General features: G+C 51.6%; 10 protein-coding genes across 10 annotated transcripts; 6 read left to right on the forward strand and 4 right to left on the reverse strand.

The window, feature by feature from the left end:
- Positions 1 to 340: 340 nt before the first annotated feature.
- Positions 341 to 2,023, forward strand: J7T55_007926 (uncharacterized protein; the record flags this gene model as incomplete). Its single annotated transcript, XM_053131069.1, has 3 exons — positions 341 to 830; positions 911 to 1,287; positions 1,349 to 2,023. The coding sequence occupies 3 exons, from the start codon at positions 341 to 343 to the stop codon at positions 2,021 to 2,023; spliced, it is 1,542 nt and encodes a 513-aa protein (XP_052990762.1).
- Positions 2,024 to 2,381: 358 nt separating this feature from the next.
- J7T55_007927 (short-chain dehydrogenase reductase) lies at positions 2,382 to 3,580 on the forward strand (the record flags this gene model as incomplete). Its single annotated transcript, XM_053131070.1, has 5 exons — positions 2,382 to 2,435; positions 2,552 to 2,864; positions 2,935 to 3,036; positions 3,095 to 3,196; positions 3,393 to 3,580. The coding sequence occupies 5 exons, from the start codon at positions 2,382 to 2,384 to the stop codon at positions 3,578 to 3,580; spliced, it is 759 nt and encodes a 252-aa protein (XP_052990763.1).
- A 461-nt stretch (positions 3,581 to 4,041) lies between these two features.
- Positions 4,042 to 5,463, reverse strand: J7T55_007928 (uncharacterized protein; the record flags this gene model as incomplete). Its single annotated transcript, XM_053131071.1, has 1 exon — positions 4,042 to 5,463. The coding sequence occupies one exon, from the start codon at positions 5,461 to 5,463 to the stop codon at positions 4,042 to 4,044; it is 1,422 nt and encodes a 473-aa protein (XP_052990764.1).
- A 1,491-nt stretch (positions 5,464 to 6,954) lies between these two features.
- On the forward strand, positions 6,955 to 7,698 carry J7T55_007929 (uncharacterized protein; the record flags this gene model as incomplete). The annotated part of the gene is made up of 1 exon (XM_053131072.1): positions 6,955 to 7,698. The coding sequence occupies one exon, from the start codon at positions 6,955 to 6,957 to the stop codon at positions 7,696 to 7,698; it is 744 nt and encodes a 247-aa protein (XP_052990765.1).
- A 96-nt stretch (positions 7,699 to 7,794) lies between these two features.
- On the reverse strand, positions 7,795 to 8,399 carry J7T55_007930 (uncharacterized protein; the record flags this gene model as incomplete). Its single annotated transcript, XM_053131074.1, has 2 exons — positions 7,795 to 8,077; positions 8,149 to 8,399. 2 exons carry the CDS (start codon positions 8,397 to 8,399, stop codon positions 7,795 to 7,797), a joined length of 534 nt encoding a protein of 177 aa, XP_052990766.1.
- Positions 8,400 to 9,529: 1,130 nt separating this feature from the next.
- On the forward strand, positions 9,530 to 12,709 carry J7T55_007931 (uncharacterized protein; the record flags this gene model as incomplete). The annotated part of the gene is made up of 6 exons (XM_053131075.1): positions 9,530 to 9,967; positions 10,031 to 10,402; positions 10,470 to 10,561; positions 11,240 to 11,752; positions 11,808 to 12,509; positions 12,574 to 12,709. 6 exons carry the CDS (start codon positions 9,530 to 9,532, stop codon positions 12,707 to 12,709), a joined length of 2,253 nt encoding a protein of 750 aa, XP_052990767.1.
- A 754-nt stretch (positions 12,710 to 13,463) lies between these two features.
- J7T55_007932 (Pyranose 2-oxidase) lies at positions 13,464 to 16,951 on the reverse strand (the record flags this gene model as incomplete). The annotated part of the gene is made up of 8 exons (XM_053131076.1): positions 13,464 to 13,973; positions 14,033 to 14,245; positions 14,568 to 14,677; positions 14,840 to 14,922; positions 15,057 to 15,118; positions 15,190 to 15,579; positions 15,655 to 16,473; positions 16,637 to 16,951. 8 exons carry the CDS (start codon positions 16,949 to 16,951, stop codon positions 13,464 to 13,466), a joined length of 2,502 nt encoding a protein of 833 aa, XP_052990768.1.
- A 339-nt stretch (positions 16,952 to 17,290) lies between these two features.
- J7T55_007933 (uncharacterized protein) lies at positions 17,291 to 21,357 on the forward strand (the record flags this gene model as incomplete). The annotated part of the gene is made up of 13 exons (XM_053131077.1): positions 17,291 to 17,391; positions 17,712 to 17,826; positions 18,251 to 18,307; positions 18,547 to 18,617; positions 18,679 to 19,032; positions 19,093 to 19,144; positions 19,198 to 19,250; positions 19,309 to 19,377; positions 19,432 to 19,826; positions 19,886 to 19,986; positions 20,045 to 20,136; positions 20,207 to 20,937; positions 21,005 to 21,357. The coding sequence occupies 13 exons, from the start codon at positions 17,291 to 17,293 to the stop codon at positions 21,355 to 21,357; spliced, it is 2,544 nt and encodes an 847-aa protein (XP_052990769.1).
- A 777-nt stretch (positions 21,358 to 22,134) lies between these two features.
- J7T55_007934 (uncharacterized protein) lies at positions 22,135 to 23,142 on the forward strand (the record flags this gene model as incomplete). The annotated part of the gene is made up of 1 exon (XM_053131078.1): positions 22,135 to 23,142. One exon carries the CDS (start codon positions 22,135 to 22,137, stop codon positions 23,140 to 23,142), a length of 1,008 nt encoding a protein of 335 aa, XP_052990770.1.
- A 471-nt stretch (positions 23,143 to 23,613) lies between these two features.
- On the reverse strand, positions 23,614 to 27,051 carry J7T55_007935 (Heterokaryon incompatibility protein 6; the record flags this gene model as incomplete). Its single annotated transcript, XM_053131079.1, has 3 exons — positions 23,614 to 23,618; positions 23,684 to 25,159; positions 25,218 to 27,051. The coding sequence occupies 3 exons, from the start codon at positions 27,049 to 27,051 to the stop codon at positions 23,614 to 23,616; spliced, it is 3,315 nt and encodes a 1,104-aa protein (XP_052990771.1).
- Positions 27,052 to 27,923: the final 872 nt, after the last annotated feature.

Below are 27,923 nucleotides of genomic sequence, written 5' to 3' on the forward strand. Positions count from 1 at the left end.
CGGAATTTTGAACAATATGAAGAACAATATGATGCCTCACGGCCCGCTAATTTTTGCTGCAAAAGTTCCAACCAATATGACAAGATGTGCCATGATTGTTAAGGACGCTCGTGAGAAATGACTGCACTTTTTTTTTATTTTTTAGAAAGGGCTTGATGAAGGTTCCACATAATATTCCGCTTTGTTTGTTGGCAGGTTCTTTGAGACATCCGGATGTTGCCTCAAATCCCGGGAAGAAGTACAGCACACATGGTTTAAGAAGCGCTGATCCCCATACTCTGTCTTCCAAATATCATTCGCTCTTAGAGGCTCTTATAGCCCATTAATCGTATGCAACACGATGAGGTCTGTTTCTCTGATCCTCTTTACGTACCTGAGTAGCACCTCTGCTGCACTCACCTCCTCCTCCAGCAGCGCTCCCGTCCCTTCCATTCAGCTCCGATCTGTCCCACCCTCCTCAAAGCCCATAGTAAGCGTAGCCAACAACCATGTCTCCATCCGGAAGAGCGCCAAGGCCTTGCCCAAACACCATGCGCTGCGCAGCATACTGGGACTCGATAAGAATCACCTCAGAAGACGCCACAATGGGGAGCCTGTGCCAACGGTTCAGTTAATTGGGCAGTCTTATATAGCCGACGTGACTATCGGCGACCAGAAAATTCCAGTACTGATTGACACTGGGTCAGCGGATCTGTGGGTTGCACCGAGTAGCTTTGTCTGTCTCGATGAGAACGGAAATGAGGCCTCGCGGGCAACGTGTAACATTCCGGTCTATTTCAACGGGACCTTCAGTGGTGAAGCTGTTGAGGACGAATATTTCTCCATTACCTGTATGTATAGCTTCGGACCTGCAACCCCACTCCTTCCCCGCTGCATGTTCTCTCAATAATATGTAGCTAATCATATGCAGACGCAAATGGCCAGTACGTCTACGGATCGTATGGGTACGAGTCTGTCACACTGGGTGGGATCGCAGTGGCCAAGCAACAAATCGCACTGCCATCCACTGGATACTTCCAGGCTGCCTCGGGAGACTTTTCGGGCATTATGGGTCTCGGCTTCCCGGCCATGACCGCAGCGAGAAATGGCACAAAGGCGCACGAGACGCTGAACAACAATGATCCCATTGCATCATACGACCCATGGTTCACCAACGCCGTCAAGCAAAACCTGACACAGCCTGTCTTCAGTTTGGCATTGGACATCCACGGTGGCGGACTCTTGGCCCTTGGGGGCTCTGCAGATGTGCCTACCAAGGGAGATTATGTCTCTACGCCGATACTCATGGTAAGCTCCAGGGCTGCAATCAAATCTTTCCAAATCGAGAATCATGGCTGAACATTTACAGATCAACCTCAATGCGGAAGAGCGTGCGAAAGATGAGTTTACGTACTACACGATCATCGCCGAGGACTACCTCATCGCCGGCCAAAGCTTCGCGAACCTGACCTCAACGTCGAACATAACCGCGGGCCAGGGCTTCCCGGTCATCGTGGACAGCGGCTATTCGACCAACATTCTCCCTCCATCGCTGATCCGGGCCCTTCACAGCGCATTCAAGAACCCGCCGGAGCTAATTGAGATGCAGGGCACGAGCTTGTTCGCCGCCCCTTGTGACGCTGAGGTGCCCTCATTCGGTATTCAGATCGGCGGCCACGTCTTTGAGCAGACCGCCCAGGAGATACTGGTTGCCAGCGCCAATGCTACGGTGAATGGCACTGCTTTCTGCGCTCTGGGCTCTCAGCCAGGTGTCGAACAGGCAGGCGCGCTTGGCATCACGTTCCTAAGCAGCGTGATTGCGGTCTTCGATATTGGTGCGTCTGAGATGCGGTTCGTGCAGAGGGATACAGCCAGGGATGAGACTGGGGACGGAGAAAGCCGTACACCTGGGCCCAGTTCTTCCGGGAACAGCTCGTCTGGGGCAAACTCCTCTGTGGTGATTGTCGCGCCTCCGGCCAGTTCTGGTCTTGGTGACACCAATGCAGGAAACAGGCTGCTGCCACTGTGGGGTTTCAGATTCTGAGTTCGGATTGCCTGGGGGTGTCATTTAACACGCGATTGTTTTTGGATCAGATTGGACATCGTTTTTTGCTCAGGCCATGCGGTAAATAAACGTTCAGCTGGTCAGAGTCTAACTTACTAAAGGTTAAAATGTTTCTAAATACAATTCATTGCGAAGCGGTGTTGAATCAAAGACGTCATTTGTCAGCAGCGGCTCATTGGCCTGCGGACCTAACGTTATTCCAACGTCCGATAGGTCCGACTAGTTCGACTTCACACTCCCTTCTCTCGTCTAGATGAACGCCAGGTCGGGTATAAAGACTGAAAAAGTTCTACACCATCGAATAGGCAATTGTATGCACACATCAAGAACCAGGAATATGACGACTCTTGCAGCTAAGACCGTCGTTGCTACGGGCGCTTCCTCGGGCTTGGTGCGTTACCCCGGCTCCTCTTAAATCGGTGATTTCTACTGTCATGGCACTCTGCCGCACCTAACGGACTTGAAACGCGCCCAAGGGAGTATTTACTGACAATCATAAACAAGTAGGGTTTCGAGCTTGTGAAGCAACTTCTGGCCAAGCCTGAGCCATATAGGTTCATTCTGGGGGCACGAGACACGGAGAGGACGAAAAAGGCCTACGATGACCTTAAGTTTGACAGCACCACTCACAGCCTCACGGTGCTGCCACTCGAGCTGTCAAATCTCAAGGCAGTGAGGTCATTTGCACAGCAGACGCTTGAGAAGCTTGGACGGGATAGATTGGACTATCTGCTACTGAATGCTGGCATGGCGAAGGGCGCCAGCGGTCCCGGGCCGCATGGCTCGAAGTGGTGCGAGCCATACGTCGTGAACCATCTTTGTGAGACACCCATATCTGGACCAAGGCTCAGGCCTTTCAAGTCAGATAGTTGTGCTGACACGTGTCTCAGCTCAGCATTACTTGACGCATCTTTTCCGTGAGAAGCTAGTGGAGTCCAAGTCTCGCGTGGTCGTTGTCTCGTCAGGAGCAATCCGACGCGTCTCTGATCCTTGTATAGTGATATCTACATACCCGCATCTATGGAGCGTGACGCTAATCGAATGAGATAGCCGTTCTCGATAAGGACCTCTTGGCCGACTCTGGGACAGGAGATCAGTCTATCTACTCCGAGAGCAAGTTCGTGCAGCTTCTAGGAGCCCACTGGTGGCGCCGTCAACTGCCCGAATGCCGTGTCGTCGCTGTGTCTCCAGGACTGATTCCTCAGACTGGCATTGCCCGCCATGGGTCATTGAAACTCACTATGGACATGCCCGATGCAAAGACCGTACCGGAAGGCAGGTTACTTCTCCGAGCTGTCCGCGGAGGTGGTGTGGTGGTGTTGCATTGGCTAACGTGGACAATCTCTAGGGGCCCAGAGCATTTCGAGGGCATTCACACGGGACGACTTCCCTGCTGACCCTCAGCAGATCTTCCTCACCAGCTGGGGCGAGTGGTGGGGCAAGGATGTTTATGAGGTTTCACTTGACGAAGCTCTTCAAGATAAGTGGTGTCCAAACCAGGATGAGATCGAGCGGGAGGAAGGGATCAATGTATGATATGAGGATATGTCGAGAGTATCCTGATATTCGATGATTTTGGTAAATGAAAAGCTTTCATAGACAACTTTCCAACCACTTGATCTGTACTGATACTTTTCACTGCTTCCAAGCACACCCTTGCTATTGCAGCCTCTTGGAGAACAACCTATGATCTACTCGCTAGCTTAAACCTCTAACATGACGAGACTTACAATGCCATGCAACGCGATGCCTCCTTTGACACCAAACTTATATACGTGCTAGTGCCGTTCACAAGATTCACACTAGATTCTCCCAACATGGACTTCATAGAATGATTACGCGATGATCTCATCTGATTGGATAGATCGATATAATATATACATTCTATTTGCCCGGAACTTGAAACAGATACACATGAAAGAATTCGTCGCGACCTTTCGAGCCCCTCAGTGGTAGTTCGTAATCGATGATATCTCCAAGAGAGTCTTACTGAACACCTAGACGTCAATGACACGGCCAGGTGCGCTCAGCCAAGTATCCATGTAGTCGAAAGCTGTCTTGACAGTATTGCCATACTCGCCAGGATAGCTCTCGCATTCAGTGCAGGTGTCGATGGTGTGCTGGGCGCCCTCGGTGAAAGCAATGCTCTTGTCGCTGGTGGTGGCGGCTAGGTAAATCTTCTCGGCGTTGAGGTACTCGTAGTGGCCGGTGTTTCCCATCGTCAGAAGGGGCACGCTGATGCCGGGTACGCTGCCAATGGGGGCCGTCTGCGAGGATGACCACTCAACACCGAGGACGTCCGTGGCGTTGTAGCCAAAGGTCTCCTCGTTGATCCTGATGGCGAAGGTTTCGAGGAAACGAGTCACGGTGGTCTTCAAAGCACCATCATAGAAGCTGTTGGCCATGCTAGGTACGCCGACTGAATGAACTCGGACAGATGGAACAACCTGGGTGGTGGTGCCGTTCTTGTGGAGGAGAGGCCAGGCGTAGCGGGTGTGGGACAGGTAACGGATATCCTGGTTGAAGAACTTGTTGTTGAAGCCGAGGTAGTTAGAATCAACAATAATCATACCCTCGTCGTCAGTGAAATCACCAGTCCCAGCCTCGATCAGTGTGTTGCGCTCCTTGGCGTAGGAGAGAATTCGGTTCCAGCGGGCCGCAACGCCCTGGACGAAGAGGTCGTAGAAGTCGCTCGTGTAATTAGCGCCATTTTCAGTCCAGCCATTAGTCTCGCTATACAAATTTAGCGTCTCGTTTACGTCGGCTCCGGCAGTCTCATTAGTGATGGCGGGGTTGAGAGACAACAGAGTCATAGTCGACAGACCGAAGTTGGCGTCGATCAGAAGGATGCCGTCAGCAGCGGGAAGGCCGTCCATCTCAGGAGAGCAAGGATAGATCTTTTCGGTTCCGTTACAGGCCGAGGCGCCGTTCTCAGCAACATTCTGGTACGCAGCCATCATGGCACCACCGCCGGAGTGTCCCCATATTACGACCTTGTCGATGTCAGTAAGGTTCTTGAGGTACTCGACACCAGTAGCAACATTCTCCATCATGTCCTCGAAAGCAAGATCATTCATCAGCCTGGACTTGCTGGCCCAATTGTTGAGGCAGAGAGTGATGTACCCACGAGCGGGTAATTCAGTGCAAGGGTAGAACGTGGTGTAGTCCTGCTCGGCGTGCATCACAAGCAGAGCAATCTTCGCCTTAGCGGTATCGGTGGTGTCTCCAGGTCGGTGGAGACCTCCCATGACACCCGGACCCCAGGAAACAAATTCGGGATCGGGCAGGGAAACATTGCCAATGCTGGTGCTGGTGACAGTTGAATCTTGTCTGGCGATGACCTGGTGGTGCCTCCTTGCCCGTGCAGAGGCGGTAAGGTAAGCCACAAAAGCGGTAGCGAACTTCCTTAGAGAGATCATTTTGGGACGTCAGAGACCTGCATTTAAAAGAGCGACACAGCGAGTTGGCGGTAAGGCCGCGGATCAAGGCCGTATATTAGGGAAGAGTGGAGCGCGAGGCGACAAATATAGTATATAGAGGTGGCCATTAGAAGATCTTCGGCCCCTAGTGGATATTTGCCGGTGTTCATCCCATGTAGTCTACAGTCGATCATGCATTTGTCCAGAGGGAGCGGTCTTGATCCGCTAAAACATCACCTGTTGGGAGACTTACTTGCATGGCTAAATAAATAGTGGGCTCATAACGGGCGACTTTGAGGAACTCCGAGGCTCAGCTGTACGTTTGTATAAGATCGTCTCTGTTACCTCCGAGAGGTCCCAAAATTGTCACCCGTTTCAACGTAACATCCTTGGAGCCGGGGGCGTCGGCACGTCCCGAAAGCATCAACAGCACGTAGGGTCTCGCATACCGGATAGCACATTTACGCAGCGGAGCCGGTTGATTAGCTCCGGGAAAAACTTGGCTTTCTAAACAGGAATTGACATGCCATTGGAACCATCTGTGCATTGTGAATTGTGGGCACTTCCCAAGCAAACCAACTTGTATACAGTTGGGCTCCTGCGGGCGACCGATTCAGCCGAGCCGGGGATCACGCGTATGCCAATTACGTTACAGAACAACACTCTCAGTCAGGGTGCGCTGAAGACCAGTCCCAATTGCATTGTTATCTCCGAAGTCTATATTTCCGAAAGATGTCACACACCCAGTCATTGCTAGACAAGCTGCAATGCCTAGACGACTCCCTCTGGAATCTCCAATCGAGCATAAAGCACAAAGAAAGGCCCCTTATGTGTCTATAAAGTTATTTTGGACCTCCACGGGAAAGAAGAGCCGTTTGTATAACTAGATGAGGAGAGCCTTAACTTTGCAGATCAACATCTTCTCACAATCGTAGAGTCCGTGTAAGCGTTGCTTATAGCTCCCAGTATCTCGTCTATGGAATGAAGTAGATCTTCAGATAACCGCGTAGATCCGATATCCCGTGGAAACTTTTACTTCAGAAATACTTATCGAGAGAAACACAAGCACTCAACCGTCTTATCTGCACCCGATCGAAGAGGAGGGGAGCATTTATGGCAAAAGAATTGATGGTACTTAGGGAGCTCCACATGTCGATGACTGTCAGCTTTCACCATTTTGCAAGCCATGTAATATTTGAGTGGGTCTTGCTAGAAAGTTGTCAGCATACGCCTCAAAATCGTTTCTCACGATAGCTTGCACTTGTGTTGATCAACGAAGCACCATCCGAATGCGGTATGGTGCCAAGCGAGACGTTGATCAGCTGCATTTTAGCTCATCCTGGCCTCCGAGTCACTACGGGATGCACGTATGACATGACATGAAGTTGTCCCTCAAATGATTCGCACCCATGATATTCTTCGCCATTGATTCTTACTAGCCTGCAGCGCAAACATTCATGAAAACACCACTTGCTCACAATAACTCTCATCATGGCCGCTCCAACCACTGCAGTGCCCAGCGTAGACCAACCACCTTCCTATGACGAAGTCATCGATGTCTGCCAACCCACGATCCTCATCCTCGCTGGACAGTCCATCCATGCCGAATCCGCGGAATCCGCACCTCTCTACCAGCTTAACCGCGGAATCGCTTCTCTGACGCATGCCACCCAGAACGTAGAGTTCCAGCGCGTCCAATACACCGTCAAGACGACATCGGGGGGAGAACCCGCCGTCAAGCCCCGCGAGAGGCACGTCTACAATCTCAAGCACAACCACAAAGTTCCCGGAGGCCTCGATTCCTGGCCCTCAGAGTCGCCCAACTACTTCATCGAGTCGGTTTCTAGCACCACCCGAGAGGCTGGGACCCTGGGTCTGAAGAAGTCGCGCTTTCCGGGCCGTAAACAGTGGAGAGTCCTCCCCGTTGACCGGTCGGGGAAGAACAGCAAACACGAATACGGCCTACCGACTTTCATTAAAGACGCTAAACCGGTATTTGAGATCAACCATAGGAAAGCCTGCTACGAGTGGACAGATGCTGAGGGCACGGCCGTCGCTGTCGAGGACGAGGGTGAGGGCACGCACCGTCTGATAGTCACGGCGTCGCTGCCTCGGAAGACTATGGATGCGCTAGTGGCTTTGTGGTGCTGTCGGATGTGGCAGTACTCTGCGGATAACACGGAAAAGATTCATGAGGGGTTTGGTGGTGGTAAGCACGTTCCTTGGCCTGCGTGAGATATTATGGACCTGGTTAACCGAGTCGATTACAGTCAGGCGAAAGTTGAATCTATCAAGAGAGCTCCCGGGCCGTGGTTTCAATGTCATCGATTACTAAGACAAGCCAAACGCCAGCCCTCGGAGTCCCTCGATATCGTTTGCAGTACAAGCCCCATCGTGCAAAACGGTATGCCCCGGAATCAAGCCGTCCGCCGTTGGAATTGCAAGCGCAACCGTCTCGGTAGTCCCCGGATACTGCGTACGATGGCCTTGGGCGCTCACCTCAGCGGTGTCGGCAGCAAAAACCAGCCCAAACTCGCCACCAACGATATATGCACCAGCAGTGTCGTCTGTGGGTAACGTGACATACGCCAGGCCTGAGATGAAGACCACCCATCTTGTGTACGTCAGTCAGGCTGTTTTTGCCAATGCAAGGGGGGAGGGGTTCTCGGCGGGATGAGGCCTTACTGATTAAAAGGCGCATTGTGCAAACCGCCATCGAACGCAGCGGGTAGCACGGTGTACGAGATGTTGGCTGCGGTTCCTATCACGGCTGTGGCGCTGCCGGTGATGCCTGGTATTGTTGATGACGCAAATGGCGTGTCCATCTGCCAACACTCCAAGGTTGAGACATTGTTGGTCGCCCCAACGGCTGTGATGTTCAAACTCAGAGCACGCACGGCTGTAACAGAGGCCATGAAGGCTACCAAAGACCGCATGGTACTCATTCCTGCTTATTTTCAACCCTCGATGATGTGATCGATATGATCTTCAAAGCAGACGTATGAGACTTAAGATTTGGAGACCCAACAAACGGCCACAGGGGGGAAATTCTAGAGTCCAGGGCACAACACAGACACAAATGGGAAGAAATCTGGAAGCGATAGAACCGGTGGTAAACCCCTCCAATTCTTCAAGCCCCGTCACGTGCCAAGAGGCGTTACCGATGAACAACAACCCGCATTAGCGTTGTAATAAGCAGACCATGCAATTTATTGTTTTACCCCTGCACCTTACAGTAGGACTGGTGTCACGAGACAGTAAAATGAGTCGGAATATTGTGCGGGGAACAGAACTCAGGTCGACTGATGAAAGGCCAGTGCCTGATTGGGAACCTCTCAGTAAGTGTTCTCACTGTACAGGTCACTTGTTATCATGTCAGGGTACGAGAATAAATTGGCCTTTACGCAGCCAGCATCTATCGAGATGTCATTTCTTGGGTGGGTAACCGCTCCAACTGTCTTGATCGATCCGCTAGGTGTCATCGAGACTCTCATAAAAAGCTATCTCCATATTTCACCTCATTGAAAGGTTCGCTGACAATATTCAAGAGTGATGCATGGAAAGTAAAAATGTACACATGTTGCAATCACTTCGGACTCCGCCATAATTGGGACCGGCCAATCTGATGGTAAAAAGGCCAGTCAGGATCAGGGAGAGCGGGGTCCGTGGATTCTAGATATATAGCGGTCGGAATGTCGAACGAACTTTCTCTCCCACCTCCCTCTGCTAAGAACATTCAGGTTGAATTGCTTATCCAGCCACGTGCCAGCCGACTCATCCAAGCAGGACCAGGCCACGAGACAAAGGACATTACACAGGGTCCAATCCACGGTCGTGCCGCTGAGATGGGCAGTTCAGGAAGCGGTAAATGAATCAGGGCGGCTTGTGTCCGCAGTACTGGAATGTGATGGTTGCTCCCCCCCCCCCCACCTCCCTGGCTTCTGCACGGCACATCTTTGCATACGATATAATAAGCCGAGGTCGAGTTCTCATCTTGAGTAGGATGTTTAACAAAATTTTTGACTTCATCAGACAGTCAGCCTATATTGAATTCAATTTTACCATCATGCATCTTGCTACCATCTTCAGAGCGTTGGCAACAGCCACAGCTGCCGTTGCAGTGACGGTTCAATCGACATCACTGGGTTTCACCACATACAAAGAGATAGTCGAGGGGTCTGACAACTCTGGCGCTATCCAATATTACAGTTTGAACAGATCTAACTCTCTTTTCCTATACATACAAATCATCGCCGGCCAGGACCATTCCACAATAATTGAGGATTTCAAGACTCTTTGCCGCAACTACGGTGCTGCTGGTATTTCAGTAATTCCACGAGTCCGATATGGAGATGCTACGGGATCAGTAGCCACGGCGCCAAATGACGTTTACCAGTTACTTACAGATGTTTTGACTTGGGGAAAGGTCTTTTCTGAAATGTCAGGCACAATCAACATCCCTGTCGTCCAAGCCGGGTTCATTGGGCTGTGGGGAGAGTGGCATGTACGTGAAGCGAATATCTATCTGGCTGTCATCGTATGTGTGCCGGATCTAACCTTTCTCCAGGGCGGACCGTTCGGGGATGACATGCGAGTTAAAGATGCCGTCGTGAAAATTCTCATGGCTTTCGGCCTCAAGGTCGCCGTTCGCACTCCTAGCGACCACAAGACTCTCTTCAACGGCGACCGGGCCGTGACGATCCACAACGACTGCATCTTTAATGGAGGACCTAACGGCTACGACGGCGGCACTTTTCCAGCGAACGACAGAGAGGCTTGGGTCAACTATACAAAGCAGGTCGCCGCCGGGAACATCTACGGCGGGGAGCCGTGTAACGAAGCAGGCGACTCGACGTACAACTGGGAGAACTATGATGATCTGTGCGGACCCAACGGGCTGGCGGCGTACATTGATCAGTTTCAAATTGCGTATCTCAACGTGAGCATTTGCACCACTCGCCCATGAAACACCTGTGTTTTGCCAAACATGCTAATCCATTGAGCAGCCTGGAAATCCTCCGGCGCTTTGGCGATTAGTTTACACCTCGGGTAGGACCCAGTGCGTCGATGATATTGAGGCCACCCTCCGCCGCAACAGGTAATAGAGACGCCCTTGATAATCATTGCTTGGGCAAGCGCGCTTGTCCGTTCGTCGTGAAAGAACTTGATGTAATGTCAAACCATACTCTAGGGAATGGGTGGGAGACAGGCTGCAGTGGAAAGACACACCACGTATTCGAAACGCACAAACGAGTACTGAACTACGTTCAATGTATTTAGTGAATGTCGTTCGATTGGACCCATGAAAACTTCTACACAAACCTTGCAATACGAAACAATCATCTGACAAGTAACGAATTGTAAACTTACAGCTCTGAGAATTAAACTAGCGGGTCTTCGGCGACATTCACGCGCGGTGGTCATTGAAATGGGCAATTATGACGAGGCTAGTCCGCGTTGTGAAGCGATTCGATGGACAGATTCCCATGAGGATCAGTCACTGCCACCAATATAAACATGTGTGGGAAATTGTTTCATGAAAGCCATGGGGTGGACTGTTAGCTTTTTTTGAGTGCGTATCGCAGTTTCCATCATTCTTCGATGTTTAAGCATTAGAGTGACTGCATCGATGGCAGAGCAGATTCACATTGCCGGAGCTTCTGATCAGTCTCGCGCTCACGTTGCTTGCTCCTGCCCGCTTATACTTCAAGGGCTTTGGAATTCAACGAAGGAAGGCGCAACATGCAACAAGAAAGCGGTGTTTTCATAAAAACAGTCATCTGGGTGGTCTTGAAGGTGTGGCAGGCGGAACGAGACACATTTTCCAACATGTGCATCAGGACAAACAAGGAGGAACATCTCTCGTCTTTCAACCCCTCCGCCGGCCGTTAGCATTCATCAGACAAGAGAGCTTCAACACGGATTCCACTTCAGAATCCCACTCGACAAACGACTCCACCAACCTTTGCCCACGCTCCCTCTACATGAACCAGTGCACTGATTATGAGTACACTCTGTCAGACGAGGTGCTCGCCATAAGAAAGCTGCAAAGACAACAGGCCGTGGATCAAGTCCGGACGCTGTATACACGCGGGGTTCCATTCTTTACGAAGAGTGCCATAGCGGATCTGGCGAGCCAATTTGAGCGCGCAACAAGACAGTTCCAAGATGAAGGCACTCCAGGCAAGGGGGAGATATTCTCCCTGCAAGGACTCGATGGGAGGAAAATGGAGATCGAGAATGACCTTGGTGCCATCTGGACAGAGGGAATGGAAACAGAAAATATTCTGTAAGAACGAGCTACAATTGGAAATGATCATTTGCTAATCACAATTACCTGGAAGGGTTGAGCTAGTTTTCGGTTACAAGACGTATCAGCAGTTGATCACCGCCAATCGAGACCCTGAAGACTACTCTCCCACGCTGGCTTTGTGCCCCCTGCGTGTTTATTACCTTGTTCGCGAGATTGATACAGACACACATCAGCTTCTACACGAGCCTAGCTATTCGCCATTGGACACCACCCGAGAAGCCTTGAGATCCGAAGCGGAATTCTGGGGAAAGAGTGGGCAATCCAACATGCTTACTTCAGCCATCATGGCCAATATAACTCCAGAGAAGATCACAAAGATCATCGCATTTTCTTTCGGCTCGATCTCGGGTGGTGAAGACCTGGAACGCAGTATTAAACAACACGTCTTGGTACTCACAATCAAAGATGTCCTGAAAAAGATGATCGCCCATGCAGATGTGGAGATCAGGTGTTACGTTCAGGATCCGGAATATTCGGACGTTGATCGGACTGCTCTCGCGGGCGCCGGCATTGAAGTCCTCGATGACCCGCAAGGTTTCTTGGAGGTCGACGACTCGAGCGTTGTGCTCTCTTTCGATTCTGCGGTCCCAGTCCGGCAGATCGTGGCAGACCTTGCGCGGCCAGCTATCATGATATGGAACAAGGTGAGAAGCGAGGGGGAGTTGATCCAATGCTCGTCGGGAGGTGGAGAAAGCCCAATTTGCAAGAGTTTGGAAGAAATTGAAGGAGGACTGTAAGTGATTTCACTTTGTGCTTGAATGAGGGGGATTTTTTACTAACAATTCGAATACGAATAGGTGTGACCCGGAATCGTCACGTTTGCGGCAGATGGTTCAGAATGAGTACGTTGTGATAGGGGAACTGGATGGCGACAACTTCCCGGAGTCTTGTGTTTATGTCAGACGATCATCGTTCACTGAAACAAAGGGATAGTCCACTTGTTCACGGGGCTTCTGAGGAGCTTTCCAGAATTATACTCGCTCTATGCTATTCGTCTTTGCACCCACCCATTGTACTATCGGCTCTATAGCGACATGCCCATCAGTCTGGGTTGGTCAAGCATTAGTAAAAGAAGTTACAAAATTGGCTAATTGGTCTTTCCCATCAAATTATCTTCTCGAAAAGTCCTCCGAGCACATGCCCTGTAGGCCAGCAAGTTCAGCCGCACTCCGTGAGCTTAATTTGTATCTGCTCAAAGGCATTCCCTTTCAATAAACGCGTGCTCCGGAGTATATCCCATGTATGATTGCGTTCCATTGCATGAATTTGGAGAGAAACTACCGTGATGAAGGATTTGTATGCAAATCCTTCACGGCCAGATAAATCATGATGTGGATATGTGTCTTTGATCGAGAAAGAGGAGCCGGGCCTGGATGTCCGATCAACTATCTGCGAGTCACCTGGGGTGAGATGACATTGAGGGGATAGGCTATGATTTTCAGGCCTGAGATCTGACCGTAGTACTCTAAGTAGCAGGATCTTAGTAAGGCTTCTGAAGCGCCGGAAAAGAAATTGGTCATAGTAGCACCGACCTGGCCACTAACGGCCGCTTGAGTGAGAAATGATCACGAGTATTATTACATATTTTCTTCACAACCGCCTTAACTTCTATTTCAACCTCACATCTGCCCAGATCTATCGCACGGGACTTGTCCTCCTCGATGGGCTTGTCGACTCTGATCACCCCTCAAGTGTCCCAAATTCGTACCGCCACTAGCAGGCCCTCAACGTGCAGCAGAAGGCGGAGGAGTCTGGTATGGTTCAACATGACCCTACGGTGGCTGGTTATCTCGGATACGTGGTGCCGATGCTTGATAGTGTCCATGATCTCGACACCCGGCGCTGATATAGCTCTGGGGCGCCTGAAGGTGACTTCCTGGTTGGACGTGTTGGGACGAATGATGCATTCTACCTCGCATATCCCCCATGAACAACTGAATGCCGGAATATGCATTCCAATTGTACTGCATTCGTTGCGCAGGCGCAGGGATGGGCTCATGGGCGAGTTGCTGGGGTGGGTACAGCCCCTGGTGCCCATTAGCATGCTGACTTTCAGGCTCTGGAGAGGAGCGCGCGGCAATCCCGGGTGTTGAGCGTTGGCCGCTGGAATTTGACCGCAGTCTGAAGTCTTGAAATGGAGTCTCATGGCCTGTCTGACCATGCCCTCGAGTAGAGGACCTGCGGTCCCCGGCCCTCCCTTCTCTTTTGTCAGATTTGGGAGCCTCAAAAAGCGTGTCAAGCGCGTAGTCCAGACACTTTGGCAAGCCTCTCGACGTCGGCGCTGTGCAAAGCCTTCAGGTGGTCTGTAAACTCGAGGTATGCGTTGAACAAAATCTCCAGGTGAAACAGCTTGAGCTGGATCATAGCAGTCGATTTCTCCCCAATGTCGAACTTTTTCTTTTTGGGCTGGGCATCGAATTCGGCCAGTGCCAGAGTGGTTCGGCCGGTATTGCCGATATGGCGACCATTCTAATTGGCATGCTTATGTTCGTGCAAGTACTTCCCTGCTACGTTTATGATCTGGTCTTCATCAATCTTACTCTATCCTGGAACTAAGGCCTGAGATGGTAATCAAACGACTTTGAGTGGACATAGCAATATCAATTTAGCAGCTAGACTCTTCAATCGCAAGTTAGAATAGTTTCGTGGCCAAGCGTCAACGCCATCAATTTCCCAGCTCCTTGATAATCTGGTTAGCCCCGGCAATGGCATGACAGGCGGCAGTCAACGTCGGGTTAGACGCATTTCCAGTCGGGATGACACCGCATCCGCCCAGGTACAGATTACTGACCCCCCAGACCCGCCCCTCCTTGCTGACGGCGCTGTCCTCCTTGGTCTTCGCGAGGTCAAACTTGGCATTCTGGTCAAGAACCTCCTTGCCTGCGCGGTAGATGCCGCAGACTGTAAACTCCGTATCAGCAAGTCATTCACATGTAATATTGTTCAAATGGCACGGATAGTCAAGCAACTCCGCCCTATGTCCCTGAGATTTGGCTGGTATTGGGAGGAAAGTCGCGAGCAAAAGACATAGGAAGAATCAGCAGGAAGCGAGTTGAAACTCACCGTGAAGGGCCAAGCCAGGTGCGAGATGGCGCGGCTCTGCGCCTGGGAGGAATCCGCCCAGAGAGGTGGCTACATCGACCATACTGCGAGTATCTGATTAGCAAGATCACTCCGTAACATGATTTAGACCGTGGTGAGCACCAATATATGCACTAATATTAGTCTAAAAGAGGTGACCGCATCGCCCCGTTCATGCACATAGACGTAGATGACTTACTCTCTCATCATGCGGTGAGATCGGTCAATATCTTTCTTGCCGAGAGAGAACCAGAACGTGGGCTGGGAGAATTAATTGTCCTAGGTTAGCACAGCTTTCTTGGTTACTGTTCCATAAAACTCAATTAACTTACCTGTGGCATCCCGAAACCATCTCGTCTCGTTGCACTGAAGGTGATCTTGTTGAACTCATTGGGGTCCACGTATCCGAAGAAGCGCAGGTCGACGATGAGACGCTGGTCGACGTCGGCGGGCACCTCGCCGTAGCCAAAGGCATCGCGGTGGATCTGTGTGTGCCAGGGGTACTTCTCGGAGAAGGGAGTGTAGACATTGGGGTCCAAATCGTCAAAGGGGAACGGCAGGGGGTCATCCGGGTGATCCTGCTGGTGCTGATGCACGGCATCACTGATCGTGTGGTCTTCTCCCTCATCAAGCTCCTCTGGATGGTCGCTAACGTTCTGCACATACTCTTTTTTGAGGACAATTTGACAGAATGTCATTGTCTGCTCCGTCAGGTATCTCCCCTGTGAGGTGCTTAGAATCAGCGAAACGCGCTCGTGTCCATGCAGCAAAGATGTTTCCAGGGGAAAGTATCTTACAAGAGTTGGCAGGTATGACGCTCCAATATGACCGAACTCGTCCTCGTTCTCGAGCTCACTCTTGAACAAGGACTGGGCCACTATGCCCGAGGTCAGCACAGTGCCGCCACAGATGACGTATCTCTCGGCGTCGACGAGGTACTCCTCGCTGGTCTCGAGGTCGACGATGACGGCGCCTGTCACGGCGTCACCTTTGTCCGTGCCGTCATCCTCGATCAGCATCACGTCCAGCTGCGTTTGTGGCAATACGGTGAGCAGGTCGCTGTAGGCGGGCTTGTCCTTATAGTCCGGGTTGGATAGCTCGTCGCCGAGAATACTAGCCGTGCAGGACCAGTCGATGTGTTTCTTGTTCTTCCCGGGCTTGCAGGCCAACGGCATGGACTGGACGACACGGTCTGCATCTTCGGCGGCAAAAGCCTCCTGTAGAATCTTCTTCACCAGGCGGTGGCGGACCGAGTCGTCGAAAGTCGTGACGTTGGTTTCGAAGAGAGTCTCGGCCTCCGCGTATAGGTCTCCCCATTCAGCATCCGTGAAGAGATCCGAGCGCTCCCGGTGGCCAATGTCCTCCCCGCCCGCGAAGGCGTCGGGATACTGTCGTGGGGTGCAGCAGGTCCAGTGAGCCGCCATACCGCCAACGGTACGCGTGGCCGCACTCGCTGCGAGATTATACTCGGGCCTCTGCTCTGGATTCTGACCGTTGAGGATGAACTGATTTTTGGGTGGAACTGTGTCGCTGTTGAGCTCTGGGGTCCACGAAGACTCTGGAGGCAGTTGGGTGGTTGCTTCTGCCACTGGCACAGACAAGGGGCTGAGTTCACCCTGCGGCAGTCGTCATTAGTGGCATGTTGGCTTGGGATTGGAATCCCATCTTACACGGATGATACTATTTCGAATTAGCCTTTACACAAGAAAGCAGTCATGTCTGCGTGAACTTACTTGGTGAAGAGACTTATATCTTTCTGCACAGCCACGCTGTTCTTACGGTGATCTCCGATACGCTTGGACGCCCTTCAAAGAATGTTAAGTTCATCACAACGGCCACACGATCTCGACTAAGATAGGGTACAGACTGTTCTCCCATATCGATCATCAGCACTTTCTTGTTACCGTCAACAACCAGCTTTCGGGCGAAGACAGCCCCGATGGGGCCAGACCCGACAACAAGGACATCTGTCTTGTAGACTTTGCTTGGGTCTTGCCTCAAGAGATCTATCTTTGCCTTGAGTTCCTCTTTTCGCGAGCGCGGGAGACCCTCGCCTGGGTGTCCCACAAGCGGAGTTGATGTGGACCTGGACATGATTGTAGTGTCTTCCGGATTGTTTGATCGTATTTTTGCTTCCAGATGAATGATTTCTTAAATTCAAAGTGGTGCTGTATTTCAGGAAGCTCGCAGGCCGGGGCCGGGGTTTATAAGAAACCAGCGCCCTTCAGTCGACTTAACGGCGTTGCGACTATCTGTTATTAGACAAGAAGCCTGAAGCCCTACCGGACGCCCCGTTCTTCCAATATCTGCATGATCACTATGTTGTTGCTTGCTTGAATGGTCAACAGAAGCCGATGAGGAGTTGTGTATTCACCGGCAGTGCATATACGAACGCACCTCAGCACAACAGTTTGAGTTACACCACCCACACTGATGTCGTCAATTGATCAACTCAGTAGCCCGAAGTCAGTGCTGAGGAAGCCAGACCGCTTCAATGACGTGGCAGGCTGGGCAGAAGGAGGAGAAGATGTTGTGTCCCGTCAGACCTTAATATTCTTCATCTGATTGATTGAGGCCATTCGCAACCGGTCGAGGTCTACGAATATCTCCATATTTCAGCCGCCACGATGTGTTATTTCTTGCTTATTCCGTCACAAATTGAATGTCACGTTGGACACGGGCTAGGCTGTCAGCCAGCCACACGCAGCCTGCAAGGCTCCAATTCCGTATTTTCCGGTAACACCACTCCAGCCAGAAGTGTGGGGTTTGGCGTCGAGCGAATGTAACATGGCCTACTGTACGAATCAGATCTGTACCAAATCGAAAATCCCTGTGGAAATCACCCGTGTCGCAGCCTCGTACCACCACTTGCTGCATACACTGGTCTGCATCTCATCGGCAGACCGGTGGATAAGCTGCGTGGGTGTTCACCTGCTGAGATCAGCTCATGGATCGACGATTCCATGCCGGTAAGTTTTGAACTATGCCCTCTTTAGAAAGACTTTGACCATTGATTTCGATGATGCAGGTGGTTGTTGCACTCCGCGCCCTATTGATAACGTATTGATGAAGCTGTGGATGGCTGGGCATTGACTCCTCATCTGTTTTCGTGATGCATTACATGCTGCATGAACAGTCAGAGCATTGACTCAAGACTGTCTTGCATATCGGTGAAGAAACAAGACGCAGATCGCTGCGGGTCAGTCATGTTTTCAACATGATCTGGTTCATGACCATCACTCAAATGGAGCTTCAAACAAGCTGATTAGCAGGGATCAACACTGGTGTCTTGTCTCGGCTAGAGTCAAGAGTCAATAAATGTGTCGTCAGCTGGAGGAATGTTGTCCACGGATAAAGTGTGTTGTAAAGAGTGATAGATCACATTGATGGCAGGACGGTGAGACTACGGAGATGAACACGCAGCCACTGGATGATCAAATCAGCAATTTGGTATGACAATGACATCTTCGTAAAGGGCTTCATCGGCTTTGAAACCTGGTTCAGGAGGACAGCTCAGTCAAAGATGAATCATATAATAGATAGCAGCTAGCTTTCAACAAGAGACGGTGAGCAAGAGTCCTCAACACCGATATATGTCCGCGGATACGGGATTGCTGAGATTCCAATTCCATTCATGCACCATGGCTTCTTTAGTTCTTCCCCCGTCGTTCTCAAGCAACATAATACAGGATAGGACGGACGGGTACTGGATTATCCCCTTTCAGCTTTCTCCTGAGGACCTCCTGCCCGGCCTTGTCGTGTGAGTTACCAAGATCGACTCCCGACCGCAAGAACAAGAGACTGACATTGAACATATTTAGCTCGGGACTAAATAGCGGACGGGTTCAGTTCTTGGAGAATCCCAAGAACAAAATCTCAAACAAGGATGGCGGCTTCGAGGAAACAACATGGGATGTGCATGACATCTATCCGTTCAAAGAGCCAGTTTCCGTAATCGCAGCAGACGTTACGGGAAATGGCTCGCTGGACTTGATTGTGTCTCATCAGTACGGGCCTAACATGATTGAGTGCGACATGTCAGGTGGCTGGGTCAGTTGGCTGGAGAACCCCGGCCGCAATGAATGGGACCAGGGCGGATACAAGCAGTGGACCAAGAGAGATATCGGCAGGTGGCCAGCAATGCATCGTCTCAGGGCCGGATACTTCACGCAAAGGTCTGTGCTGACACTTGAATCTATTGCGTTGATTTCTTCAAGCCACTGACTGTTGTGCAGGTCTATTCTAGAGATCATCGCGGCTCCGGTGGTCCATGGCAAGGAGGACAAAGTGAGTAATCTATCTTACCACAAGCCCTACGGTATCACTAAGCGGCGTGTCAGATCACCCCTGTTCCTATCCTGCGTTTTCAAGCACCGGAGAAGCCACGGGACGCGTGAGTGTAGCTGTGTCTCGCAGAGTTCCTGTATACGGCTGACAGTGGCAACGTGAAGAATTGAATGGCAACGAGATGTCGTCGACGACGAACACTTCTCAGTCGTCCACGAGATTGTGCCGAAGAAGTGAGTGCAGGCCCAGTGGACTACTCTCTTGTCCATTCTAATTCCGTTTCCTAGATTCGATGGCCCTCATGGTGTCGATTCTCTCCTGGTCGCCTCACGCGAGGGTATCAGCCGCCTCTACTTCGAGAATGCAGCATGGCACGTTGACATATTGAACTTCAGCGAGCCGCGTGAGCCTGGCCAGACCACGGGGTACGAAGCACCTGGAGCTGGTGACAATTGGGGCTGCGGTGCCGTCGATGCTGGCAAGGTGGGAAACGATTCCTTCGCTTACATCGCCAGCATGGATCCCTTCCACGGGGGCAAGGTCTGTGTCTATACCAAGACGGACCGTGGGCTGGACACTGTGAAGTGGGAGCGACATATTTTGGACGTGTACGGCACCCCGACCCAGAACCGGAAATGGGGAGATGGGCCGGGCCATTATGTTGTTTGTGGTGATTTTGATGGTGAGCCGCCCATAAGTGATGGACTCCCCATGATTCAACTCCTCTGACATTATTTTAAGGTGATGGCGACGATGAGTTCTTGGTGTCGCTGATAGGAGCGCTCGATCGTGACGAAGACCTCAATGTCAAACCAATCCAAGGTGGTTTCAACCCCAACAAGGTACGCCTAATGACCCAGAAAAGTAGGTATGTCCAATATGACACTGATGAACTACCAGGGCATCATGTACTACAAGGCCATCGACCTAGAGAACGGAATTTTCGCCAAATGGCGAATTGCAAGCGAGTCCTCTGCAAGAATTGCGCTTGGGTGAGTATCTGCCTGACAGTGTTATCGTATGGCATCTGCGAGAGCGTGTGGTACTAACAACAGTTTACAGGGACTTTACTGGCAATCAAACGCTGGATGTAGCATCCATCTCTTACAATGTCATTGATTACTACGAAGAGCCCCAGCCCAAGGTCACCATGCACACAAACGACATTGTCCTCCCACCGACCGCATCTCTTGAGGACTCTATTAGAGCCACACTTTGGGATGGAGAAGGCATGGTGTATCTCGCTCAGCCAGTTGAAATCAAGGCCCCTGCGTCAAAGCCGCTCATTCAGGTGGCCAACTACGCCATTAGCGTCGAGATATATCCACCAAAGGGCAAAGTCCCCATCCAAAATGGTGAGGGCCTGAAGGTGATATACGGATCTCTAAGTGAAACTTACGATGGAAATGTCACGACGAGGAAGCCACTGGGTGGCGACCCCTTTCCTGCTCTGGCTTCGACCACCAGCAAGCTAGAAGCTTTGGATGCGGACGCAGTCCTGGGGGCCATCATCCTACGCATGACACCAACTCCAGGAGCCGAGCTCGAGTGGGAGGACGTCGAACCCGAGACGCAGTGGGAGAAGGCTAGTGATGTGCCTATCCATGTCACGCTTGACCTGAAAGATTCGGGCCTCGAGATGCCGGAATACAAATTTACCAGGGTCGACCAGCTCTGGTGGGGGAAAGATGACGAGAGGTTCAAGGATCAGGAGTTTTACAATATGCCGGGCTTCCATTTCCGCTTTCTTGACAGCAAGATCCACATCGCACACATTCAGTTCTGGACGGCAGGTATGTGGAAGATACGTTGTCATGGCGATTTGAGAGTAGCGCGCTGATAAAAAACCTATCTGGACAGGAACCAAGGTGAGTGCCGGCGCGCACAACCACGCCAACGACTACTTCGAAGAAATCCATATTTCACTCTCGCTTGGGACTAAAGATGGCGGCATGTCCATGGTGAAGCCGGAAAACGAGGACGACGCAAAAACTCCAAACGAAGCGGAGGCACTGTCTGACGACAAATGGATCCACGAGACGCAGGAGCCACTCGTCGAGCATGGATCCATATGGCATCGAGACTCATCGGGAAACGCCATTCGGGGGTGGAACAACGTCGTCTCGTACCCCTGGCACAAATGGCAGGGGGGAAGTGGCGATTATATCGACGTGTGGATGGCTATTGAGTTCAATCCTGACTTGGATTTGTGAAATCACAGTATGCTCCTCAGGCCATTTGAAGAGACTCTTAGGGTGGTAGCAAGGTCCTGCTTACGAGTCCAACTCGCACGGCGGTTGTGCGTCAGCCGTTTCCTGATGACTTGGTTCTGCCGATGGAAGGTATGGCCTGGGCGTATCTGGTGATTAGTAGCTTAAGACTTGTTCGTAGACTGTCTCCTTGCATTCAGTAAGAAAAGGAAAATCAAGTTGACCAGGCCTTTGGCCCCCTGGCGTTGGAACTGAGGCGGTGAAATTGAGAAGTTGATGTCCGTAAGCCAGGTTCAAGTAGACTGGAAAGGCTTTTTTTCACAGTAGTCAACGACGAAAATCTTATATTAGTAGTATTTGGAAACTTTTGACACCCGCTACTTTTTTCCCACCATAAGTCCAATTACCCCAGAGGACTGGCTCTGCCAAGAGTGTGAGCTGTCTAGGTACACGCAAGTGTTCGAAAACGATCGTTTTAATACCATGCAGATATCGCTGGTCCGATTGGCGAGCTCAGTTAGACGGGCCGTGGCTTGGTGTAGAAAGAAGTGTCTCCAAATCGACGAAGAGAAGTAGCCCAAGGGGAGATACGTAGGTAGTGCTGACGGGATGGGGTAGAATGCCCAGACCTGACATCAGACCGCAGCAATCCAACTTGCAGATTTACATCTTCAGACGATGGGACCGTATGATGCAGTCTCCAACTACTTTCAACTGCACCAGTCGGCATTTGATTAACTTCGATCTCAGTAATTTATCGTTCCCAGCGTACTTGTATCTATGATGGTGAAGATCAACCTCTCCGGCCCTATTACGTCTGCCGTTCTGGCTGGTCAGCCGGATAGCGCATATCTGAAAGACACCGCCATTCTCGTTACAGGCGGGGCTCAAGGACTCGGCGCGGAAATCACGACGCAGTGTGCCGCAGCTGGAGCGTATGTCACGATCGCCGACATCGACGGCACCAGGGGCAGAGTTCTCGCATCGAGTCTCGGTCGCAATGTACAGTACATTCACTGTGACGTGACGAAGTGGTCCGACCAGGTCAGTGCCATCAAGGCCGCCATCCGCTTTGCACCAAGCAGTGAGACCCCAGCCATCACCCTCGACCACCTTGTCATCAACGCCGGGGTCATGGACAAGCCCTTCTTCATCGGCAACGAGACCCGCATGACAAACCTGGACGATGACCCGCCAGAGCCAGACCCCACGCCGATCGAGGTCAACACCAAGGGCGCCATGTTCAGCCTGAAGCTGGCGCAGCTGTACATGAGCTCTCCCGGCTCGCCCACCACACACAAGACCTCGCCAGCGAGTGTGGTCTTCGTGCTGAGCCCCGAGTCGTATGTCACGCTACCCGCAAGCATCATCTACGGCGGGGCCAAGTTCGGGGCCCGCGGTCTGTTCTGGTCCTCGCGGGTGCCTTTTGCCAACAAGGGCGTCCGTGTGAACGCCCTTGTGCCGTGGCTGATGGAGACAGGCATGAATGCAGGGGCTGACGGCCTTTCGGAGACGCTCCAGTCTCTCGGTGTGCATTTTGTATCGGTCGAGGCGCATGCGAGGGTGGTGATGCACTTGCTGTGTGACGATGGTGTTGCGGGTAGAGCTGTGGCTGTGGGGCAGTCCGAGGGTGGGGTGTTCGTGGACGTCGAGGATGACGACTCTGGTGGGGACGGCATCAGGAAGTATTGGGAGCTGCTTTATGGAGGTTGGCCTGGAGCGAAGGAGGGGCGTCAGAAGATGTATGGACTGATGGGATTTCAAGACGAGGAACGTGTATGGTTCTGATCACGTTTAGGAAATGAAAGAGGTCGCTGACAAGTTGAACAAAGTCCATGATATTTGTAGTGAAGCGCTTCGTGCCTCATGCCTGGGGATGCGGCCAGTGGGAATTACATTTAGCCATACGATGGCTTGCTGTGACGTCTTTGCCATAGTTGAGATTCTCCGGTTCAAAAATAGCATACTATGTTGATCACACATATCCATATAATGGGAGCCTTTTTGGCAAGTGGATTGAAGCTTGACCCTTTTACCAAGACTGGGGTCTCAAATATGGTAGGGAAACTGCCAAACACCAACCTACGTAGATATGCGCTTTCAACTTGTATCAAACAATACTACACTATAAATATCGTTCTTTGCTTCCAAAATTCAACTTTCGGTAGCAAACCCCTTGCCTCGTCCCAAAAGCCGCCGATCCTCCTAAACTTGCCGTCACAGACTTCCTCAAGCAGGAGTCCAGAGTAGCAAACCTCCTCAGTCTGTGACGAATTCTTTTTCTCTATCAACCTTTTTTGGGTAAAAATAACTATTCCAAATATCTTACCCGGCAATAACTCCCGCACCTCCTCATTCGTGGCCTTCTCGTTATTGGTTTCGGCACAATGTTGATAGGTCTTCTTGTACCATTCTCGCTCATCCTGCTCCATGTCCGGTGCCGGACTCATTCGCTGAGAAAGCATCAAATCGACAACCTTGTCGTGGTCCAATTCCAGCAACGGTCCACGAATCTGAAGCCAAGGTCTGTCGTCAGGGGAATCATCAGATGGCCTCAAAGTTGCTTCGGGTGGGCAATGATATCCCATAATGGTTGCCTGGGGATCCAAATCGTTGGAAATGGTGTCGTACGAAATCGGAGAATTCACTGAAGCCCATGACCACGTGGGCGCGCGCCACTCCTTCGGCCTCGAAAGCGACTCCAATCCGATCTTCGTCTGCCACATAATGTCGTGTAGCAGATTGTTCGCCCATAGCCCGACGACGTAAGGTACGCCGGTGAGTCTGCTGATGTCCGACGCGATGCCGTCGATAGCGCGCAACTTATCCGCCTCCACGCTCATCTGCCGCTTGGTATAGTGGCTGAGAAGTGCATACCAGCTTTTGTACAACCTGTTCATCTCCATTAGACTCAGACAATGACCTTCAGACTTTGACAAAAGAAAGGCCGTGATCTTCCGCTCTGCTTCGCCAGACCACATGTCCTCGGCGTAGAACCCGCCATCGCTCTTGGTGCCGTGATTGCATCTCCACTTGGGCCATCGCCCGTAGTCTAGGAATCGCGGAGACAGAACCCGTTCCTGTAGACACCAAGCCCGGCTGGAAACAGGGTCAGAAAACAATCCCTCCAGGTATGAGTCCTCGTCTAGCAGCCAAAGTCTGCTCTCTTCGCCCTTGGGCATCTCAAAGGCTTCTTTCATCGTAGTGGCTCCGTCGTTGGGGAGGCAGTATGTCAATGGGATCATGCTCCGCCAAAGCCCCGTTCTCCAGTCGGATAAATCATGGAGAAAGCCGTCGTTAGCGGCTTTGCCGTTGGAAGCCGAAATGGTGAGCACGGCTTCTTTGTAGATGTCCCTCATCCTCGAGATCTCGCGAAACTTGTCTTCATCGTCATCCTGGACGATACACATGGAATCTACCCATAAGTACGATATCCCCAGCTCTCGGGTCACTATGACGGCATCCTGGAGAGTTTTGGGGAGGTTCTTAAGTTGGAAGCCCTCGACCCTAGCCGCCAGGTCTTTTTTGGTGGTTCGAAACTCTTGCGGTCCCCCCCAGCAGTAACTCAGTGCCGTATAGCGACCGTGCTCCCCCGGATTGGACTCTTTGAGGTGGAGGAGGGAGCTGTCGGGGCCAGACACATCAATCAGGCGGGTCGGTAGTGCAGATGGGGTCCCCCCTTTACACGTCTCACCGTGGTTCTCTTCGCAATCCGCCAGCCAAGACCTAATTTGGTTGAAGCCAAATTCTGATGCCGGGCTCGGGTTCGGTGGCCTAGGACTGATGTGCCGTGCGGCCGGACTGCCTAAAAACACATGTGAGTGTTAATTCAAAAACATCATACACGTTTGATAAACACGTACCATGCTCGGCGTAGACAGGCACATCGATTTGAGCTCTGGCTCTGCCAAACGCTGAAATCTTCTTTAGAGCCTCGGCCTGTTCCTTACTTTCCGCGCAGGGGAGGATTCGCAGAGTATCAAAATCTGGCGGGGAGATGCCTGGTGTGGTACATCTGGGCGTGATGTAGAACTTGATGGTTTGATCACCCCATTGCGCCAGCAATTTCTTGCATCTATCGAGGAATGCGTCGCGTTGTTCCGGAGCTCGACTTGGTTTCGCATACCACGGCCTTTCCGGCCAGTACAGGAACAAGTCGCCCTGGTAGCCCCCAAAGAATTTCTTCAAGATGAATGCACAGAAGGAACAATCGTCCAAGGTGGCTTGCATGAGAGCCGGGAGGCGAGCGGGCCAGGAGATGGTCATGTGAGTCAGCTCTTCTTTGCCGCCGATTGCTTCAAGCACCTCCGGATCCCGCAACGCCACATGCAAGCTTGGCAAGACCGCCGTAACGGATGTACAAGAAGTGCAGTTTGATCGGTACGAGTCTGGGCCATTGATAAAGTGCGCTGACTTTCCCTTTAGGCCCCTCACGTCGAGTTCCTCCGGAGGCCCAGCGGCGCCGGAAAACTGCTCAAAGGCACCTTGGCTGCCGCCATCGTTTCCGAAGAAAAGGGCTACGTCGGACTTGATCATGATAGCTGTCGGGGCAGACAGAGACTCGGCATCCGTGTCTGGGTCCTCTCCCTCCTCTATCCTTTTTTGCTTGCGAGTTGTCGCGGCATCGTGTCCCCGTAACAAATTCGAAAAGTCGTCTCGGTAGTTGTGGCCGGTACGTTGGTTCGGGCCACCTAGCCGGGCAAAGGAGTGATCGGCTGAGTGGATGTCTGTCGCGGACGGGAAACAGTTTTCGCAGAGGTTGTAATTCACGCAAGTCTCGCAACGATGGAAAACGTCAGAGACCGCAGAATCGCACTGGCGGCAGTGGGAGTAGAGAACAGCTCGCGACACCCTCTTGTCGAAATAATGATCCACGGGGTGAATCCATGTCGTTCTCGAAAGCTGGAAGCATTTTTCGCACAAGCGGTACTTTTGACAGGTCTCACAATGGTGAAGAACGGCGATGAGTTCTTCGCTGCAGTGGCTACAATGAAGTTCGGTCGCCTTTGGCGCCCCGATTGTCACGAAGCTGTGATCCTTTGAATGGGTGAACGACGAAGCCGAGAAGCAGTCGTTGCATGCTGTAAAGTCCTGACATAACTTGCAGTAATGGAAAATGCCGCCTGAAATTGCACGATTGCAGCTATCGCATTGCAGGCTCCGGCCCTTATCGTCGCGCAAGGAGGCTGGAGTCCATGAGGAATGTGCCGGGTGGACTTCAGCCGCAGATGGGTAGCAGCTTTTGCATATGGAAAAGCTTGGGCAGTCGCCACACACGAACATGAACTTCGAAATGATAGCGTTGCAGTGTCCGCACCGGTACCCGCTCTCTTCAGGTGATCCTATCGTACAAAACTCGTGACTTTCGGGGTGGAAGGTTGATGCAGACGCGAAGCAGGTGTTGCAGATGTTGAAGTTCGGACAGGTCTTGCAGAAGTGAAGGACTCTCAGGATGCTGCTATGGCAGTTGTCACATTGAGGCCCGAGGCCTTCGCTGTTCCTTGGGACCAGAAGAGCCAGGGAGTGGTCCGCAGGATGTATCGTGGTTGCCGATGGGTAGCAGCGCTTACAGAGATCGAAGTCGGGACAGTCTCCGCAATGGAAATGCATCTCGTCGACTTGTATGCGGGAATCGCAGTGGTCGCAAATGACCTTTCGACTAGCCTGTGGCATCTTGATCTCCCGCTGCTCCGCCATATTCAGTACCTAGATAGTGTGAGAAGATGTTGAACGGAGAGGTTCAGGTGGCGAGACGAAAGGGATGTGCTTGGGAATAAATCGAATGTGTTGTCCCGAGCTCAATGAACTGCTGCCTGCGACCCACCAATTTGCAGAGAGGAGCTGCACAGCCCACCGACGAGACGACGAATTGCATGCGAGCGCCGCGTTATGGGCACATTCCACATCCACACGGCTGTGGATTCGACATTCAATTCACGAGCCGTTCACCAGCCGGCAACAAGTTCAGTGCGATTCGAAGGCTATCCAGAAGAGATTGAAATCAAATCAAACAATCTTCACGCTGCGATTCAATTTGAGTTACCACCATCAAGACAAAAGTCAACGCAGGTGACTCAGGAAAGAATCCTATTACACTATGTAAGGACATGTTTCCTATAACCGAGAAAACGCCAACTTTTCTACTTTATGCTCGCCAGATTAGCTCAGGTGAGGTTATCCGCAAGAATGTTATTCGAGGGAAGGTCGCCCAGAGGTAATTCTAGAGAATTTTATTTTTGACGAGGCCCAGAAAAGGGCCCGAGAGGAGATTGTCCCAGAAGAGGTCATTCAAAGAAAATCATCCTAGAGACTGGTAGATAACTCTAGATCAACCATTGCAACAATATAAGGCATGAGTCTCCTATCGTAGTACGCAAGCTTGTCCGAATAGTCAGCCTACTAGGTGGGTTCAGAGTGGGCAAACTAATACTTCCCCTCATACTACCTACCCCTCTTCACCGGCCTGGAGAACCGACGATCAGCTGTGGTAGTACGTCCTACCTTGACGACACAAATTGCTTCCTATGCGGGGAATCTCTGCTTACGCAGACGTAGACTGAGGAGCATCG

Source organism: Diaporthe amygdali (genome assembly GCF_026229845.1).
Source record: "Diaporthe amygdali strain CAA958 chromosome Unknown NODE_25_length_736740_cov_64_583793, whole genome shotgun sequence".
NCBI lineage: Eukaryota > Fungi > Ascomycota > Sordariomycetes > Diaporthales > Diaporthaceae > Diaporthe > Diaporthe amygdali.